Below are 21,883 nucleotides of genomic sequence, written 5' to 3' on the forward strand. Positions count from 1 at the left end.
AGTTATTACTTCGATAATTAAAAAATATTGAAATGAAACTTTTTAGTTTTTCTGTTTATCTTGTAAAGACCAGGTAAAAGTTTGAGAATTCTATCTTTCTAAAAATGCGTTATTTTGCATTACTGTCATTTAGGCAAATTACTCTTTGATTATCTCAATAACTACATAATATTTTAAAGAAATTTTTAGTTTTCCCTTTACATGATATGGAGCACGTGGTCAAAATTTGAGACTTCAATCTTTGGGGCAACCTTTTGCTTAACAAAACTTTCAATTAGTGAAATCACCCTTAATTAACCTGATGATTACAAACTATCAAAGTGAAACTTTTTTAAGTTTTTCCTTACATCTGATAAGAAAGACAAGGTCCAAGTTTGAAACTTATTGATAAAAACGTGTAATTTTAGCATTACTGTCAATTAGTTTAATTATTCACTAATTACCCCAATAATTACAGAATACAAAAATAAAGCTTCTTTAATTTTTCTATTTATCTTACAAAAAACGCATGATCTAAAATCTTTCTAATTTCATAGGAAGTGAGAGAATTAGTGATGAATGAGTGAGAAGGGTTTTTACATCTATAGATGTATAACTATGGATAGACGACGTTGAAAAGGACCTCAAGCTGTTGGGAGTCAACCGATGGCGGGCCGTCGCACCGGACAGGGCCAGATGGAGGAAAATCTGCGAGTCAGCCTTGGCCTGTGAAAGGCTGTTGCGCTTATGAAGAAGAAGAAGAAGATGTATAACTTGATAAAGAGACATAATTTTGCATTAAAAAGAAAATTATTGTTATGTATTGCCGTTGTAAAGACATTATTAGGCTAATTATTTTTTAATTACCCCTATAACTACAAAATATTTTAATGAAATTTTTTAGTTTTTATTTTTACATGAAAAGGAAAACGTGGTTGAAATTTTGAGCTCATCTATCTTTGGGGCTAACTTTTACTTAGCATGACTTTCAAAATAGGTAATTACCCAGATGATTTTAAAATACCGAAATGAAACTTTTTTAGTTTTCCCTTTCATCTGATAATAAACGCAATGTTCAAGCTTGAAATTTCAGTATTGGTAAAAAGGCGTAGCATAGCATTGCTGTCAATAAGTCTAATTACTCCCTAATTACCCTAATAGTAAAATAACCAATTGAAACTTATTTAATTTTTTCTATTAGTCTCACAAAAACGCATGTTTCAAATTTTAGCTTTCTAACTACGAGGGGAGAGGGAGAATTAATGATGAGTGAGTGAATGAGTGAAAAGGGCATTTTCATAAGGAGAAATAAGATGAAAAGGGCATTTTCATACGGAGAAATAAGATGAAAAGGGCATTTTCATAAGGAGAAATAAGATGAAAAGGGCATTTTCATAAGGAGAAATAAGATGAAAAGGGCATTTTCATATATAGATATGAAAATGCCTATATAGATATGAAATGGGCATTTTCATAAGGAGAAATAAGATGAATAGGGCGTTTTCATTAGGAGAAATAAGATGAAAAGGGCATTTTCATATATAGATATGAAATGGGCATTTTCATAAGGAGAAATAAGATGAAAAGGGCATTTTCATATATAGATATGAAAAGGCCTATATAGATATGAAATGGGCATTTTCATAAGGAGAAATAAGATGAAAAGGGCATTTTCATACGGAGAAATAAGATGAAATGAGCATTTTCATACGAAGAAATAATATGAAATGGGCATTTTCATAAGGAGAAATAAGATGAAAAGGGCATTTTCATACATAGATATGAAAAAGAAATGTAGACTATATATTTCATATATAGTCTACACTTTTCCATTTAGGAATACAAATTTTTAAGATAAATATTTTATTCTAATATTGCTATTAAATATGTGCAACAGTTTTGCCAAAATATAATCACAATCCACTAGATCCACATCATTTTATATAGTTATTTAAATTATTACTTATGATCTGATAAACGCATGGTTTAATTTTAATCTTTGTAGAAACCACTTGCATTTATAATTCGATGAATTATAACATATAATTCTGAAGTATATATTACAGAAATAAGCAAATATATTGAAGCCATCTGATACAACGTTTAAAAACTATATACAATGAGAATTGTGCTTAAAAATGCTGTAAAACAAAATATTTTTTTCATTTTAAAATCATGTATACTTTATTTTTTTATTCCAAAGCATGTGTAAAAATTGCGAGCAGTTTTATAATACAATAATTTATAACTTAAATTCTAAAGCTTTATAAATTATAATAAGTAAATATTTTGACGCTATATAAAACTACATATTGAAAACAATAAACAATATAAATTGTCAAACTTAATAATGTTGAAAAGCAAAATATTTTTCATTTTAGAATCATATATATCATTAATTATAAATTCTAAATTTTTATTTTGTTATTACTTCTAAAACTTATAAATTATAGCAGTAAGCAAATATTTCGTAGCCATCAAACGCTGTATTTTACTTTGTCACAAAGTTCAATTTTTTAACAAAATCTAAAAGTTTTCAAATCTCAAACACTAAATAGTGTTAAGAATATCAAATGTCAAACACTAAACACTGCTAAATATCAAACATTAAAATATAATATTTGTCAAACATTAAACAATCTTGTGAAGTGAAATATATTTTCGTTTTTAAATTATAGCTATTTTTCCTACAGTACATTTTCTTAAAAGAATAACATTTTATCAAATTCTCTTTCTTCAAGATCATAAATTTATAAAAAATTAATAATTATTTCCCGCTGATATATTTTCTTCAATAGCTATTAATCATTTTTCCCAAATAATCTATTTACAAGCTAGAAAAAAATTCATTTTTCTTTCTTCTAATTACGGTATTTTCTTATTACCCAGCTCCAAAATCTATTTAAAATCTAATCTTCTCATCGAAAGTTTCCTTCTCTATCTCTTAGATAGCAAAGCTTAATTTCCTGAATTTATTGAATAATATAATATCCCCAGATTAATGTATACAAAGAAAACATCCGAAAGAGTAAATTAGATGAAAACTAATTTCGAAGGGCTATTCAGCTTAGAAGCATTACTGCGAGATTATATTGTTCTCGGTAATAATGTAAAAATTCTGTATCGATCAATTAATGAGTTGTTCAAACTTCGTTCAATGTGTAGTTTGAAAGAAGCCATGGTTTTGATTCTGAAAATTTTATAAAAAAAAGTAATTGACTACTAATTCAAACACTTTTATGACATATTATATATATATATATATATATATATATATATATATATATATATATATATATATATACTTATGTAATACAAAATTATAAATACTTTTTTATTAATAAAACCATTAAAACACTTTTAATAAAATGTCTTTGGTGAAGAATAGGTATAGAGATATTCTATTTTGGGACTCAAGGCTGAAAACATACCAATGAATAATAATTAGATTTATAACTCAAAAGAGTTGTTTTTAGAATCTTTCCCTATTTCACTTCCATATTAGGAAGCATTAAATGATTTTGCTTAATGCGTAGAGTTACAAGATATGGACGAGTCGAGCATTTTCACCTCCTTTTCTATTAGTATATAATCCAGGAGCGATTGTTTTCGTATCACTCTTGCTGTATGATGTAAGATGTAATGTAAGATGTGCCGGAACCATCAGGTGTTTTGTCCACCCCCTCCCTTGCGGAAAGTGGATGTGGAATGTTACAGCCACCAGCCTACCCGTAAATAAAACTAATGAAGGAATAATTGGTTCACAACTGAATTAATTAAGCTAATTGTAACTAATGATAACAGGGATGTTATCATTGGTTCTCCTGTTATTACATATATATATATATATATATATATATATATATATATATATATATATATATATATATATATATATATATATATATATATATATATATATATATATATATATATATATATATATATATATATATATATATATATATACATTGCTTTGGCTATATTAATACAATATTGGAAATCACTCTTATTTGCGGATGTAATCGCGCGAGCAGACGACGAGAAACTTTTATCTTCTTTTGTTTTTTGGTTTTTTATTTATCTACACATTTATTTATTTTTTAATTTTTTCATATTTTTGAAAAAAAATAATTTTTTGTTTCTTTTTTAAAATATATTTTCCCTTGTTTGTTTTTGTATAATATATATATAGAAATATTGTGTAAATGTTCTTAAATTCTGCAAATATAAAAATAGGGCATTTTGTGGTAAGGCCCGCGATAAGTTTTTGTTATGGGAGAACGAAAAATCTTTGTAAAGCCTTGGATGTATCTATCTCCTTCCTCTACTGCACTGCAGCTTTCGTGGGCTAAGCATTGACCCACATCTGGCAGAGGGAGCGCCGGACCTGGAATTTCCGGTATTACCCAGCGAGGATGAGTTATCGATACGAAACAGAACAGTGCTACTTACCGTGCTGAATCTTTATTTTTTGCTAGGGCAAGAATTTTTAGTACACGTATCTAGACAAAAAAGAAAAGAAAAAATATGACAGTAATAACCCCCCCCCCCGAAGATAAAATACTTTAGACAACTCTCCAAACTATTGGTACCATTTTTCCCTGATTTCAATTACCCCCTATATTTTGGAGGTCAGAAATTCGAATCTGACAACACCAAAAAAATATATGTTTATTCAGAGAAAGTACGTTTTGCAGCCTGATTTCGAAACTTTAGATATAGTCAGCACTGATCAATTAGCATATTTGAGATCATGCTCTCAAATCATACGATTGAGTCCTAAAATGATAATATTTGACCATTGGATCAAAAGTTAATCAGGCTGACCCGTAAATTTTTTTGCGCACTGTAGATGTTCTCCAATTGGTTTAATTTGTGTGCTACTTAAGAGAACCAATGTTTCTTAAAATTCCAACACGAGCCACTATTCTAAGTAAGTAATTTTTTACTATTTGCCTATTTTACGACACCAGATCCGGCAAAAAACAAGAATTTATAGTTCAGGCTAAAACATAATAACTCGATCCCCCCCCCCGGCCGAAGACTCCCCGTGTAGTTAATGGTGACTGATGCACGTTAAATCTGTCGAGTTGCAAAGTCCTCCATGTTCCCATAACAAATCATTACCTCTGGGGGTACTGATCCAGGAGCTTTCTTCTCTTCTGGATTGGTTCAAACTTACAAGGCTACGGAGTTGAACATTAGTAGCCTTAAACCCAAAATTGGATCGGCTGTTCAACGACGGATAAAAAAAATAAAAATAAAAAAAGCATAATAACAGACTTTTGAAAATTTTGACAAAGAAAGCTATGGACAAAGTTAAGTTTTGATTTATCAAAATATTAGTTTAAAAGAAACCTTTTTGGGATATTTGTAGTTAGTTTGTAAATAATAATAAAAATTTTTAACCATAAATCACTTACTCCTTAATTAACCATATATTCTGTCAAAAAAAAAAAATCTAACTAGGAGGTGTAAAATGTAAAATTTTGTCCCCCAAGTTAAATTCTTGTTCCAAATATCGGGTTTTATACTACGTCATTAAAATTTCCTTTAGAAAAAGATTCAAATGAAAGAGTAATTTCAAGCAATAAAAAATTATTAAAAAGAGAAAAATATTTTCAAATCAACTGAATAGGAATACAATGTATAAAATATGAAAACAATCAAAATATTAATACAATGTATAGTTTTCTTTAAAATAACCTCTCAAAATCAAACCAGTTCTCAATTTTTACTTTTAAGAAATCTAAACATTTAAGTAAGATTTATGTTCAAAGCTTCTCTTAGTCAACTAACTTTTCTTCAACTAACAGACATACATGGGTAATCGTCCACCTTTGAAATGTTTCCAATATTTTATAACATTGTAAAGGTTTTTTCCAGGAGATTCTGTGCAAATGCAATCTCTATGTCCATGTATTTCTCGAGCAGGAGTCAGATAACCCTAAAAACGAAAATTCTTATTGAATTATATTTAAAATCATTCTTAAAATGAAAAGTTAATGTGTGCATCTATCTTTCTCTCATTACTCCAAAACAGTTTGTGCTGGGAGCTTGAAAATTCAACAGCAAGAGAAAATTTTAGCCCCGATCTCAAAATTCATTTAAAATTTTAAATTAGTTTGTTGGGAAAAAACTTGCAAATTAAATTTTTTTCATTGTTTGAACAACAAGGAAAATTGCTTTCTCATTATTTTCAAGATAAAGATATTATTTATTTAGAATTATACACATAATGCATTATTATTTGCGTGCAGTACCTGTATGCCATTATGTCACGGTATGTCTGACATAAAAATCGAAATTGTGGGGTCAAAGAAGAGTATGAAAGTTCAATAGCGACGATTATTTTTAATACAAAATTTCTGTAACTAAGAAACTAAGCATTTTATTTTTCTCAAAATTGCCTTACGTCAAGTGCTTTATATTATAAATATAACGCACTTAGAAAAAGTTTTTGGTATCCTGCTGGATTTGTTTCATGATTGTGAAATTGACAACGCTCCTCCGCTCTTCAAAACTGGATTGAATATCCGACTAATGCCGTTTTTATTTTGCAAAATGGAATTTTACATCAATGATTAATGGAATTATTCATCACAAATAAGTGGTCATTATATCGAATGAGATAAACGAAATAAAGCTTTCGCATCCCACTGAGGCGAGCTGGGTTCAATGGCTGGTAGAACTATGCATCTGTATCGCCCCAACAACAGTGCTGACATAAAATACCCTCAGTGGCAAACATATCATGAGTTTGACGAATGAGTCTCCTTGCCTTCAAGCTAACCGTGGGAGGTTTTCGTGGTTTTACTCTCGAAAGTCCCATTAAAAAAGTTATGGTCAAGTTTAGTTCCATTAAAAAAGTCCTCCACGGAGGCAAGTTTCTCCCAATACTTGATCCAGAAGTCTCCTTGTCGTCTGAATTAGGAGCGAAATTACAAGGCTACGGAGTTGAACATTGGTAGTCTCGTAAACTCTGAGCAGATGTTTAACGACGGTTATAAAATAAAATGTAATGAGGTAATTTGTATTTGAGAGTAAAGTGTTTGTGCTCAATTAATCGGAGATTTTTTAATAGAATTTGAAGTTTCTACGATAATTGTGAAGTAATTATGCCGGGAGTTGATGAGCGTAGCGAGCAGGAAGTGGATCCCCAGAGTGATAGTTTATATTTATTAGGATACTGATGAAAATGCTTGAAAGTTCTAAACAACGAAAAGTATTTAAATAATGTGAAGCTGCAATAGACATATTTTTTATCTGTCAATTGAAAGAGGAATTTGTTAAGTAAACAATATGCAACATTTGTTGTTACAATAAACTTTTACAATAGTACACTTGAAATATATGAAGAGTTTTTTTTTCTTTTATTAGCAATTGAAAGTTTTAAAGTCCATAATTATAAAACATTCACCAAAAAGCAACGAGAATCGTTTTTTGGAGAACTATGTTTCTTTAAAAAACTTTTTTGATTAATATAAATACATTTAACTTTCTTGTAAGTCGCAGCCTGTTTCTTTCCCTAGGTGCGTCTGCTACGATGAAGCAAAAGTTAAAATCTTTTAAAAAATACATATAAAAAAAGGTCAAAATCCATACCCTCTTCACACCGCAATCAATCAACTGAAGAGCGGAATTTAACATTAATTTGGATGGAATGTCTTTCTCAAAATCACCAATGAAGGCTATGCCATATGAGTTGGTATTATAATTGGGAACATGAGCTCCAGTTAAGTTCCAACCTCTTACTTCGTAAACTCTTCCATTTCCACTAATCAAGAAATTGTAGCCAAGATCCCATAAGCCTTAAATAAAACATTTTACGATATAGATAAAAGTGGTTTGTTAAAATAATTTAGCAAATTCTTGTGTACTAAGAAAAAAACAGAAAACAGAAAATAATGTTTCTTTTATGTAGCATCATAAACTCGGGTATTTCTCTCTCTATTGGCAACACTGTAGTTATTAGTCACTTTGTTCCATTTTCTTCTGCAATATTTTAAGTAGTGTTAAATAGTTAGTTATACGTTAAGCACTTATTAAGAGCTAGCTGTCTTAAGATCAAGAGGTGCTTGAGGAAGTAGTACAGCACGTAATGGAGCACTGGAATGAGTTTTCTATCTTATCTCACGACAAAGATGGAAATAGTTTTAATACTTCTGCTACCTAATATGCTGAAATATCCCCAACTCCATGCTTACGGTAGTTTGCATGATTTAATAACTGCCGACTGATTTTAAATTATTACTGAAATTCAAAGAATTTTGACGATCTCCTGAAAATAGTAAAAAAATGAAAGTACCTCCGCACTGTCAAAGCCGCGGGCAACAGCTAGACTAAGAGAAAATTTTGTTAATATATTGTTTCAAACTGCTGGAGGAGTTTTTTGTTCTTAGTTTAATAGTTTTTTGAGTTATTGGAGCAAGAGCCGGTGGTGGCTATATCACACCTACAACTTGGTTTTTAGAAAACAGCTAGGTTGTGAGTTAAAAGCTAGATTGATGTATAAACACCAATGTCCTTTTGAGGTAAAAAAGTATGTTATAATGAGAGCTATCACCAATTAAGGAACTTAATGATGGATTAAAGTTACCGAAATGGCGTTGTCCCTGAATTCACAATTTGTTGCACTGGGTCAAAAGATGTTTAATAGTAAATGGTTCCTTACAATAGGACCATTCAAATGCAGGTTCATTAAACATGAGGTTATTTAAGAAGGAGTTACAGATTTAGAATATTAAAATACAGTTGCTGTATTCGGCTTGGTTACCATTTAAGTTTCTATATTGAACGAGATAAATTTAAAAGGTGACCCAAGATGGTCGTCAAAGTATACTACTTGTTTTTTTTACTTATTATTTTGTAGTATTTGCTTATTTTATTTTTCATAAAAAATGTAATGCGAATTAACATCTTTTGCATATCAATTAATTATAATGCTACAATTAATTTGCTAAAATAGCAATGAAAACTTCCTTAAACATACTTAAGTAAGTTTGGGCCTTTAAAATGCTTTGACGTCTACAATAAAAGTAATGCAAAAGTTGAGGAATACTTTTGATTTGATGAAAAAAAATTTAAAACATAATTTAGTTACATTATTATATTTTGCATACGTTATATTTTTCGTTTAAATATCTCTGATAATACTGGTGACAGCTTGAAACTTACCTAGCTGTCTAAAGGTACCAGTTTGTCAGGGAAGTAAAGACACCTGGCGTGCAATGTCATCATCATGCCGTTGGATTTTGAATTGTGATTAGTTGATCTTAATGATCCATTCTTACTGGTTAACTTATGAGAGGTTGATCCTCCGACAACTTGTTGTCCCTCAGTGGGATGATCGCAAAGACACGGTTCCCAGTAGAACATCGAAGTCAAGCATCACTGCCTGCTGTCAGTAAGTAGGTGGGTGACCACTTTGGTCAAAATGAGTGGTGACCGAGGGTGCGCTGTATCGGTCCTCGTTAAACTGTTCTACCGTAAAGAGCTCGACTTCGCTCTCAGGTCGTAGGGGTGCGAAAGCAGACGAGTCATCCCCTCTGCAGTGGATCAAAGTTGTGATGGCATGTCATTGGATCATCCTCAGGAATGTTTCCCAGTCAGTGGCCAATAGCCCTTTGTGCTGCTCTAGTGCATCGTAGATAAAGTGCCTACCTACCGACAACCAGTTTAAAATATGTCGAAACCATTGAGATTTCATCGAAACTATTTCCATAAAGTATATGTATTCTATTTTAATCAATTTACTAACCAGCATGACATTTTAAATATTCACCAGAAGCATTTTTATGATTCGTTACTTATGTTCTGGCAGCTGCTGGTTGATCGGGACTTTCTGCAGTATATGGGGAACTGCCGCGACAGGGCCCTCTGGACCTGGTCTAGGCTTTCCTTCTCCAGGGGGGGGGGTGTAACAACACAACAACTTATGTTCTGGGGGATGATGATCGAGTTAATTTTCAACTGACCAATGGAGGGAGAGACTTTTACTGAAGAACTACCTCCAGTAAGCCGTTTTTAACATTTTCAATAGATCCCACATCAGGAGATTGATTTGATTACAATCGTCTAAAGGATTTGCAACTTCAAATTTAATAAAAAATAAGTTGATGACATGAAACAGGGCAAGTGTCACACTTTAGATTGTTTAATAGGTTAATTATCATTAAAAATAATTTGTTTTTAATTTATTTCAACCTACTAACTGTTTGCTTATTTTCTTTAACATTGTTTGACTTGACTGTAAGCCACTTGTTTTTTTAACGAATTTTCCTTGTTTTTTTTCCCCTTAGATAAATTTAAATCAAAGATGGTTTGGATCAAGATCACCCCTTGGCCCAGGCTATTTAAATACAACTCTACATATAATCCATTCCTTTATTTATATTTTTTTTATCTGCATATTTAAAATTTTAAGGTGCGACTTCACAAATGCTGTGCTTATTTACAAAAATCATATACATTGATTAATTCTTTTCAATTGTGTTCAAAAAATTTTCAATTCACTTAAAAAGTTCTTGAGAAATGGTAAAATACTCATAAAGTGAAATTAACATTAAGAATAAGAAGTCTAAAAGTTTGACCGCTTTCCTGACCAAACTATTGAAAACATTGTGATGTTGCTATATCACAAGTGCGTTCTTATTCTACTCCACAAAATTTTTTTCAGTTTTTGTTCATTTAACCACAATAGCCTTCCACTAAATTTCATTAGATCAACTGATTTTTTATATCGATTATTCCCAACTTAACTTTAACTTTAGTAGGGTTTTACTCCTTTCCTCGTGCCTTCTGAGGGCTAAAGAGAATAGAAGGGCTAGTACACTCCGCTCTTAGAGCTGAAGCTACGATTTCCCTCCTCATGATATCACTGTGTCCACAGATCTCGGAGATCGCAAGCAAAGATATTATGATAACTTTGCATCTTTCTCTTTGTAAAAATAAGTTAGACTTTTTCTGGTTATTAGCTTTCAAACTTTACGTAATTAACACATTATTTTCGTTCATAAACATAGTTCAAAAAAACTTTCTTGGCCATTATATTAAAAAAAATACCATTTTAAACTTATAAAAATGTTTTACTAGTTGTCGAAAATGACATTATAAATACTTTATTTTAAAAAGTTCAGTTTTAACTTTAATTATTAAGAAAAATGAAAGCATATATCAACACTTTTTTTTTATCTACATATTCTTTTATAACAATTAGTTGAGTTAAATTTAGAATCCCTGATTTTAAAATATGCCGTTAATAGCAATTTGTTCATACTTAATCATTAGGAAACATCAACCTTAAACGCTAATTACTGAAACAAAATAATAATTTAGGTTCATAATGACATTAGAAATTTTACAATTTTTTATAGATATTTAAATTTACGATGATATAATTTATATATATTTAAGAGAACTTAATTTTTAAAAAAAGTCATAAATATTTAGAATAACTACATTAAAAAATATGTTATGAAATTAGGAGAATCCCAACTATATACTATATATTTTATTTATACTTTTTATTTACATTTTAATTTTCTTTGACTTTACACATTTTTTAATTTTTTTCACCTGCCTTTCTTTTTGAAGTAACAAGGCGGTTTCTATTTAGATAATGAATTTTTATAAAAGTTCTTAACGACAGAATAAACGTATTGCTGTTTTATATAAACTGTGTCATTTCGAAATCCATTATTTGCATAGTTGTTCATTTACTTTAGGGAACACGTGAAAAATTATATTTTTTCCTTTTGTTTTTCTATCAAAATTTTTTCAAGTTACAATCGCGCAAACTGGCATTTCGATAATAGTTTTAAATTCTTGTAAATTCACTGCAAAAACTGAGGAAAGTCATTATAGAAAATAACAAATGTCTTAGAATATCTCGCAAAAAGAAATGCTCCAATATTAGTTAGAGCTAGTAAGGCCGAACGTAAAAGTGCGAGCTTTGCGCCAAAGTGACGTCACTAGAGAAAATCGAATGATTGGCGCGGCGAGAGCTACTTCAAAGGAGTGAACCAGTCCTTCTATTCTCTTTAGCCTTGGTGCCTTCTTAGCGTCAGTTGAGGAAGCCGCGGTATGAGAGAAACAACGTTCTCATTTTTTGAAACTTTTAGGCTCTCACCTTCCTGTTAAATTTTTAGTACTTCACCCCTTTTAATGTGTAAGATGTAAAATATTTAAATTTAAAGTTTATCAAATAAATGTAAAATTAAATCATATTTTGTTTAATTTTGAATTTTGGCAAAGTAAGATGCGCAACACGTGTGCCTTGACGCCAATTGTTGGCGAGTTTTCACGGTGACAGTCACCAGAAAATGTGCGTTCCACATGACCGATTAGATGCCATATAAAGGGAGCTAGCTTCATAAAAGCGAACCATCATGAGATCTGCTGAATAAAGAGAAGTTTTTGTAATTTGAACTAAGTACCCTCTATTACTCAATTTCAAAAAGCACCTGACCAGCTACGAAATATGGAGATCCTTCCGGAACGAAGGATCAGGTAACTAACTTGGACAATGTTTTCAACTATATGATCCTTTATTCATTTTTAATGTAATGATCTATTCCTTATTTACTTAAATTCATTTAAATCGTAACTATATGATTAAATTTCCTAGATTGTGGCTGTTCCATATATTTTAAAGGTCAGAATCCAAATCCATCAACAACAAAAAGTATGTTTATTCAAAGAAAGTACGTTTCGTATCGAAAAATATCGCCTGCACGAGTTACTTAGCAAATTTGAGACCGCCCCCTCAGACCATAAGGATTGAGTTCCAGTGAGTGAAAATCCGATCATTAGATAGAAAGATTATCAGGGTGTTCCATTTATTTTTTTGTGCACACATTCTTGATGGATGAATTTGAAAACCTTATATAGTCGCCGCAGTTTCTATTAAATATATACATTGTTTTAATATTTTATAACCGTCGTCGAACAGCCGACCTGATTTCAGGGTTTACGACTATTAATACTCAACCCCGCAGCCTTGTAATTTTGAACCCAATCCAGAAGACAATGAAACTCCTGGAACATGCATTGGGAGAAGGAACTAACCCGCATTTGCGTTACATGGAGTGGAAAACCACGAAACCCTCCCACGGTCAGATTGACGGCAAGGGGACTCAAACCCATAATCCGTCTATCACTGAGTATATTTTACGTCAGCACTGTGGTCGGTGCAATTCGGATGCCGAATATGCATCAATTAACCATCGCTGGGATTCGAACCCGGTTCACCTCATTGGAAGACGAATGCTCTATCCCCTGAGTCATCACGGCTCTTCAATTAAATACACGGTTATTTCACCCTTGTTGAAACAAATGAATCGTAACAAATACAAATAAATTATGTTATCTTCTAAGCCAACGTACCGGGGGAGCCACCCCCATACCATAGGATCAAGTATGTTTTCGTATCATCCTCAGGAATGTTTCCCAAACAGTCGGCTTTAATACATTGTGTAGCTCCAGTGCGACGTAAAATAAAGTACTACTACTGCACACTTAAGGTTCGTTTTAGTTAAATTTGTGATCAAATGCAGCAATTAGCAATGTAGCAAAATGCGTCAATAATTTACTCATGCTGTTTAAATAAACAGCAATAATGTCTTCTTACTTTCAACTAGGGTTTGTTTTAGTTACATTTATGATCAAATACAGCAATTAGCAATGTAGCAAAATGCGTCAATAATTTACTCATGCTGTTTAAATAAACAGCAATAATGTCTTCTTACTTTCAACTAGGGTTCGTTTTAGTTACATTTATGATCAAATACAGCAATTAGCAATGTAGCAAAATGCGTCAATAATTTACTCATGCTGTTTAAATAAACAGCAATAATGTCTTCTTACTTTCAACTAGGGTTTGTTTTAGTTACATTTATGATCAAATACAGCAATTAGCAATGTAGCAAAATGCGTCAATAATTTACTCATGCTGTTTAAATAAACAGCAATAATGTCTTCTTACTTTCAACTAGGGTTCGTTTTAGTTACATTTATGATCAAATGCAGCAATTAGCAATGTAGCAAAATGCGTCAATAATTTACTCATGCTGTTTAAATAAACAGCAATAATGTCTTCTTACTTTCAACTAGGGTTTGTTTTAGTTACATTTATGATCAAATACAGCAATTAGCAATGTAGCAAAATGCGTCAATAATTTACTCATGCTGTTTAAATAAACAGCAATAATGTCTTCTTACTTTCAACTAGGGTTCGTTTTAGTTACATTTATGATCAAATACAGCAATTAGCAATGTAGCAACATGCGTCAATAATTTACTCATGCTGTTCAAATAAACAGCAATAATGTCTTCTTACTTTCAACTAGGGTTTGTTTTAGTTACATTTATGATCAAATACAGCAATTAGCAATGTAGCAAAATGCGTCAATAATTTACTCATGCTGTTTAAATCAACAGCAATAATGTCCTCTTACTTTCAACTAGGGTTTGTTTTAGTTACATTTATGATCAAATACAAAGCAAAATGCATAAATAATCATAAAATGCATAAATAATTTACTCATACTTGCATAAATAAATAGCAATAATTCCTTCTTACTTTAAGCAAATAATTTATTTTTACCTTTTTCGTCCAACCAGTAATTTTGCATAGTCTGTACTTCTCTCACACAGTGCCAGTCCTTCATGCAAAATGTTGTATCGGTGTGCAAAATTATCACATGGTTAACAGGAAGACTCATCTCCCTTTCACGCATAGCATTTCGAGCTTCCCAATCTTTCCTCGTCGCTATATCTACACCCTCACAATCATAGGATATTTCTAGACAAGACAAGAAAGTAATGTCAAATTGAAAAAGTCGATTGCAAAAATTATTTTTCCATATAAAAGTCTTTGAGAAAAGTTTTTAAGTTAAAAATTTTTTGGGAAATTTAACTATCAAGGGAATTGTATAAAACGCCAAAAAAAAAAAACGCACCGTCCTAAATAACTTTTGATTTAATAATCGGATCTTCACGTTCTAGAAATCGATTTTAATGACTCGAGGAGGTGTCCTCGAACATGGTAATTAAATAATGTAGACATTATTTGAAGTTACGGAATCAGATGGAAACACGCATTTTCTCTGAATAAACATACCTTTTTTACGACGGATTCGGATTTCTAAACACTGATATATAGGGAGTAGCGATAATCTGGGAAACATAACATTTAAATATACGAATTTTTTAAAATTTGATCTTTCAGTTTCCAAATTTTGTATTTTTACAGTTAAAAATGCATTCTTTAAGAGGATGTAAAAGCATTAGGGTAGACGATACATTGCAATTCAAAATTTTTTCGACTATTAAACGAAATAATAAAAATTAATAAATATTTAATAAAATTAAAATTTGCATGGCATTTCTTTGAATAAACGAACTTTAAAGTTGCGTGCAAAATTTTTTTTGCTTCGCTTAAAAAATTCTCAATATATAGCGTATTACGGATAAAGTAAAATTAGCATTAAGGGATCCAAACTTTGAATCGCTCTCCTGACCAAACTATTGGGAGCATATTTCCCAGATTGCTGCTACTCCCGTATTTCAGGGGTCAGAATAAAAAAATTATATTTATTCAGAGAAAATACTTTTTTATGTCCAACTTTGTAATTTAAAAGTATCGTCTGCCCTAATTAATTAGCATATTTCAGGTCACGCCTTTAAAACATTAAGATTGAATCCTAGAACCTGAAAATCCGCGCATTACATCAAAAGTTATTTAGAGTGCTCCGTTTTTTATTTTGCTCAATGTACATCTGTAAAAGTGAATTTAAACGAAATTAGGCTTGAAACAAGTAGCCTGATTGAAAACCTTGGATAAGGTAAAAATTTGCCGCTTTTGCTGCCTTTGAAGTAAAATATGCCCTAGTAAAGTTTCATTTCATTTACTTATAAAATGACAAATACTTTTTAGCTTCCATGAATTCATGGCTTTACGGTCGAGCTATACGCCTTCGAATTTAATCCCAGCTGAGTCATCTGATTTTTGTTCCTAAACTTTTAATCTAAAAAATTGATTATTACTTAATATGTTATACTCGATGCATAAATTATCGTTTTTTAATTTATATATATATATATATATGTTACCGGTAAAGTATGAAGCACCTGCATGCATAGAATGCCGGATGCTATTTAGGCAAAGGATGTGTTAATATTATTTCTCCATACTAATTATAATTTCTATAACTCAATAGATGGCGCTCTGCGCAGCAATGTAAAATCAGTTAGTTTCTAATCAGTTTCCTCCATGACACTGTACCATTATCATCATCCTTCTTGTTATTAAATATATTTTATGTTAAAAGGCGTTTGTTATGATTGAAAACCCCGAGATCTGAGATCATATCACCGTATTTAATAGGATGAAATAAACGTCCTGATGAGGTTATTATGTAAATGATGTGCATGCTACTGTGAATGACCGAAATCGGTGGTTATTGACTTTCACCGGTAAATGTTGACAATCACAAAGTCGCTTTGGTGAATGTCCGAAATATTCATTACATCCGATTTGATATTAATTTATTCGTGGATATAATTACATTTATTTGATATTTTAATAGTTACTGACGATAGATTAGGAGAAACATCAGTGTTTGGAGTATCGGGCAAATATATACCAGGCAATGGCACTTGACATTAAAAAAACATCAGTGTAGGGTATACCGGGAAAATATATTCCGGGCAATGGCACTTGACCTTAAAAAAACATCAGTGTAGGATATACCGGGCAATGGCACATAACTAGACCTAGTATGACTACACCTTTGGTAAATCTCCGAAATATATACTAGGTCTAATGCCACTGCCCGGTATACATTTGCCCGGTATACCCTACACTGATATTTTTTTTCAAGGTGATGTGCCATTGCCCGGTATTCCCTACGCTGGTGTTTTTTTAAGGTCAAGTGCCACTTCCCGGTATACATTTGCCTGGATATTTTTTTAAGGTTCAGTGCCACAGCCCGGTACACATTTTCCCAGTATACCCTACACTGATACTTTTTTAAGGTCAAGTGCCATTGCCCGGTGTATATTTGCCCGATACTCCAAACACAGCATATGATGTAATATTTAAAGCTATAGAAAGAGTAATAAACAATTTTTTAAACCTTTAGATGATGTTCCGGAAATAGTTGCACCAATAACTAAGATAAAATGCACACATAGCATATCCAATCTGAATTAAAAGAAACAAAAACTTGTTAGTGCGATAGCAATGAACAAAATTATAATGTTTAGAATACTTCGTGACTCATTTTCATACTAAAATAAAAATGAAATAAGAAACATAACTCATAATTTATATTTTACACATCCTTTAAACTAAACTGTATCTTTCAAAATTTTACAAAACAAAAAGGAAAACTATTTTTTTAACATATAAAAATGCACTCATATCTAAAAAAATGTGTCTTTTCCCCTTTAGAATAATAAAATATATCGTAATGAGAAGAAAATCAATTATGTCACATAAAATCAAAGTGACTTTATTGCAGTTGCTTAATAATACGCGTTTTCTCCTGAGTCTCTTTTAAATTCCAAGCTATCCATTATAATACTTTGTATCATAATACACTGTCCCAAAAAAGATCACGGTTTTCAAAGAATAAAAATTCGATGACACTGTTTGATGAGAAAAATTATAAATTTAAAGTAACAACTTTTAGTAGCAAGTCTGAGGGCAATATCTGCGGAAATATTGCAATTGAAATGATCAGCAAAAAGCATTTTATAATTTTATATTTTTCAGTAAACAGCGCAAGCTTTTGATGAACTAAGAAACTAGTATTGACATTTAAGGGGAATAAAGGGTTGGTTTCATAAGCAGAGCTCAGCAACTTCTATCTCTTTCCATTTTTCTTTAGTTGATTGTTCATACCGTCTCTTGTTTTGAGACATCAAGTATCAGCAGTTTAAAAATATTATTCTCTGTTTAGCCAGAACTGTTGGTAGAAGTAAACATAATGGTTTGCCGTTTACCATTATGTTTAACGTTAACTATCAGATCTCTCTAAATTGTCTATTCTTTTCTTACAGATCATTAGTCAAATTGGCGGTATTTGTCATGAATCGGACATAAAGCAGCCAAAGGTTATGTCGAGTGTCAGATGGCATTATTTAATTTGACTATCAGTTCTCGCAGAACACAGTACGTATAGTATATATTTTCGCATTCTTATGCTTGAGAAAACTATGTTTTCCTGAAACTATGATTTGTCTATTTATTTATCAGTTCATTTTTTTCTATTTGAAAATACTGCTGTAAAAAAAATCAAAATGCATACACCATTATTGTTTTTTCACAGTTTTCTCCTTGTGTAAAAAAAAACCTTTAAATCTCTTTTTTATTTAACGCCCATTCCTTAGCATTATGCTTTTTTTCTTCAAAGAAACAAGTAGCTTCTACATCGACATCAGGTGACTTTGTTTGTAAGTACATATATACTAAATCTAATTGCGTTACCCTTTCTTTCATATCTTATCATCATTCTAATTAACTCTTATTAGCTATAAAAAGCTAAGATGTTGCTCTGTAAATGTAAGGATTACCAAAAAAAGAATATATAATTCGACTGACATGAGTAACTTCACAAAAAACAATTAAAAAAAACAATAATTAAATGTCTATCTAACTTGATTGAATCAACTGGAACTTTTATAAAATTGTAATATTTGACCCTCATTTTATTAATAACTCTAGATCTCCTAATTAGACAGTAAAACTTTTGAAACTTAGGATCACACCTTATCTGATATAAAAATATATAATCTAGAATCCATTTTTAAAAAGGAACTAGAGTATTAAATAAATTTCCTTTTAGTTAAGTTTAATTTTAAAAAAAACTTCTTATAAAATTCAAAACTTTTCCGAAGAATTATATTCCATTTTATAAAAAAATACTAAATCTCTTAAAAGTAAAATTATTTTTATTAAATCAAGGAATATTATGGATCATAGTCAATACTTACATAAAATCAACAATTCGAAAAACGAAATTAAAAAATAAAAAATAAATAAAAACGTTTAGTAAGAGATAACACTGATAACAACTTACTGTATTACTTGGCTACAGCGTGGCGCCAACAAGAGGCATGTTTTTTTTTTTCAAGCTTAAGTAAAATAGTAATTTTTTTTTCTAAATTTATTTTCTCTCAATTGTTAAACATTTTTAGAAGTGCTTGTTTCCATAGGCTCTTAAATCATAATGAAAAATGTGATTTCCAGGGGCGGAAGTAGAGGCGAGGAGAGAACTGCGATTGAGGCTCTCAGAGCTTATAGCAAAGGGCCTCTTTCAAAGGAACTAATCTGTTTCCCCACAGTTTTAGAAATAGTTCCGCTTATGCAGGAAAAGAACTTCTCGAATTTCAATTTTATCTTTATGAAAACCTTTTACAGGGCACAAAATAAAAAGTGGGCCACCCTGAACAGCTTTTGCTCTTATAGGGATCTTCACGTGTTCTCAATCTTAATTGTTCCAAGGGGTGACCTGAAATATGCTAATTAATTAGTGCAGAAGATATTTTAAGTTACGAAATCACACATAAAAACATACTTTCTCTGAATAAACAACTTTTTCAAACAAGTAGTTTTATAGCTTAATTGTATGCAACAAAAACCTACACCTCAAGAGATTCTTAATCTTAGCATCATTCAAAGAACTAAATTAAAATCAAAGCAAATCCATCGCTAGCTTTGATATGTCTATAATCTACGTACGCTTGGCGTGGAGTTATGTCTTTTATCACCCAATTTAAGAGACATTTAATGTAAAAGGGCAACAACAACAAAAAATTCGATGAATTCGGATTTATGATTATGCATCGAGAGTAACCGCAATCTGAGAACAGCAACCTGAGATATGGTCCTAATAGTTTGGTCTGAAGAGCAGACCAAATCTTAAGCCCCTTAATGTTAATTTTATATTTTGTATATTTCACTATACTTCAAGAACTTCTAGACGAATTTAAAAAATTTTGTACAGAATTTTGAAATTCTTTTATCCAAAGATAATCTCATGCAAAATATAATTGCTAGTAAATAATTATTATTATGTATTGTTTTATTTGTTAATAGGTCGAAGAACTTTTGAATTGTAGGATACACAATTTAACATCATTTTAAAAAATGCAATTTTATGTGGTAAAAGGCAAAATTTAAGCAAAATCTATAAAATAGTTTCTTAAAATTTGAGTTTTATAAAAGTTATATCTATTCGCCCGATTTCGCTCCAATTTTTTAATTTGCAATTTAAAATTTCACTCTTTAAAATGTTTTAAGAAACTGTATACCTTCTTTTATGGGTGGCCCATCTATTTTTTTTTTTTTTTTTTTTTTTTTTTTGCGCACTGAAAATAAAACAAAACGATAATTTTGGTTCCTCATGTAAAAGTGACTATGAAACCCGGTTGAAATCTCGATGTGATTTCTAAAATTTTTACGTACTTTTTATTAAGGGAATGAGCATGAAAATCTTCCACAATGAATAATTATTATTTAAAATGCTGTTAACTTTTGGAATTTGGGAGGAAAATTTAGCAATAATTTGATTAAAAAAATCCTGTTCGATTACACTGCGGGTACATTTTTTTTTCCCGTTGTGGGACATTTTGCAACGGATCTTCAATATTTTCCTGTCACTAATTTTAAATCTGTGCAAATCGGTTTTCTCCGTCCGAGCTACAGTTTTTTTTTTTTTTTTTTTTTTTTTTGAAAATTACATTTTCAATCTATTTTTGTGGAAATGCACTATTTTAATATAATAGGGGTTCGCATAAACGTTGAGAGAAACTTCTAAAGGAGTTAGGGCAATTCATTAGGATTGAATTTCAAGAGGATCAACTCCGAAATGACGACCTACGGCACTAGGGGCGCTCCCCCTATTATGAATTGTTAATTCGAGTGCTTCTAAACGGGTCATAATGAGAAAGTGTTCCCTAGCCACGTATAACTATAGTTCTAGATATGGGTTTCTGTGAAATTTTAATCATAATGACGTGCCCTAACTCTCATAGTTGTCGCATCATTAACATGACCCTCTGTTACATATAACGTTTTTAATCTAACACATTTAGACAAAAATAGATTAAAAATGTCATGTTTAAAAAAATCTGTAGTTTTAGTAAAATTAATTTCATATTATAAATCCCCACACCCGAATCAGGCAAAATCAAGTATTTGCATAAATGCAACATAAAAAAAAAATTTTCACCGTGAGCAAACTAATATTTTTTTCTTCTATCATTTTAAACTTGGAGAAATTTTTATGACTACAATAATGACGCAATAACAACAACACATATTTATTTTAAATTACAAACTTTGAAACCTCATTGCTAGGATCCATAATACACTGAAGAGCCAAAAAAACTGGTATACCTGCCTAATATCGTGCAGGCCCCTCACGAGCAAGCAGAAGTGCCGCAACACGACGTGGCATGGATTCGATCAATGTTTGAAGCAGTGCTGGAGATACTTGACACCATGAATCCTGCAGGGCTGTCCATAAACCAGTGGAAGTAAGAGGGGGTGGGGATATCTTCTGAACATCACGTTGCAAGGCATCCCAAATATATTCAATAATGTTCATGTCTGGGAGTGGATCCAAGAGCTCTCCTCTGAATTTAGACACTTCCGCTGGCCACCAAAACCCACTGACATGAACATTATTGAATATATTTGGGATGTCTTGCAACGTGATGTTCAGAAGATATCCCCACCCCCTCTTACTTCCACTGGTTTATGGACAGCCCTGCAGGATTCATGGTGTCAAGTATCTCCAGCACTGCTTCAAACATTGATCGAATCCATGCCACGTCGTGTTGCGGCACTTCTGCTTGCTCGTGAGGGCCCTGCACGATATTAGGCAGGTAT

The 21,883-nt window shown here is 31.3% G+C and overlaps 1 protein-coding gene across 1 annotated transcript; it reads right to left on the reverse strand.

Moving 5' to 3' along the window:
* Window positions 1-4,148: 4,148 nt before the first annotated feature.
* On the reverse strand, window positions 4,149-19,324 carry LOC147813898 (peptidoglycan recognition protein-like). Its single transcript, XM_087159587.1, has 5 exons — window positions 19,068-19,324; window positions 17,121-17,188; window positions 14,588-14,785; window positions 7,588-7,793; window positions 4,149-5,929 (listed from the first exon to the last, which is right to left on the reverse strand). The coding sequence occupies exons 2-5, from the start codon at window positions 17,179-17,181 to the stop codon at window positions 5,792-5,794; spliced, it is 603 nt and encodes a 200-aa protein (XP_087015713.1). The 5' UTR covers window positions 17,182-17,188; window positions 19,068-19,324; the 3' UTR covers window positions 4,149-5,791.
* Window positions 19,325-21,883: the final 2,559 nt, after the last annotated feature.

This window comes from Parasteatoda tepidariorum, chromosome 3 (genome assembly GCF_982258835.1).
Source record: "Parasteatoda tepidariorum strain Cologne lab strain chromosome 3, Ptep-v5.0, whole genome shotgun sequence".
NCBI lineage: Eukaryota > Metazoa > Arthropoda > Arachnida > Araneae > Theridiidae > Parasteatoda > Parasteatoda tepidariorum.

Excerpts from the sequence above, each read along its gene's own strand:
- LOC147813898 (XM_087159587.1), bottom strand. The coding sequence starts at position 17,181 with ATGCTATGTGTGCATTTTATCTTAGTTATTGGTGCAACTATTTCCGGA. Across the intron at positions 7,794-14,587 it reads TTACTGGTTGGACGAAAAAG|GCTTATGGGATCTTGGCTAC; the intron begins GTAAAAATAAAT and ends GTTTTATTTAAG. Across the intron at positions 5,930-7,587 it reads TTGATTGCGGTGTGAAGAGG|GGTTATCTGACTCCTGCTCG; the intron begins GTATGGATTTTG and ends TTTCGTTTTTAG.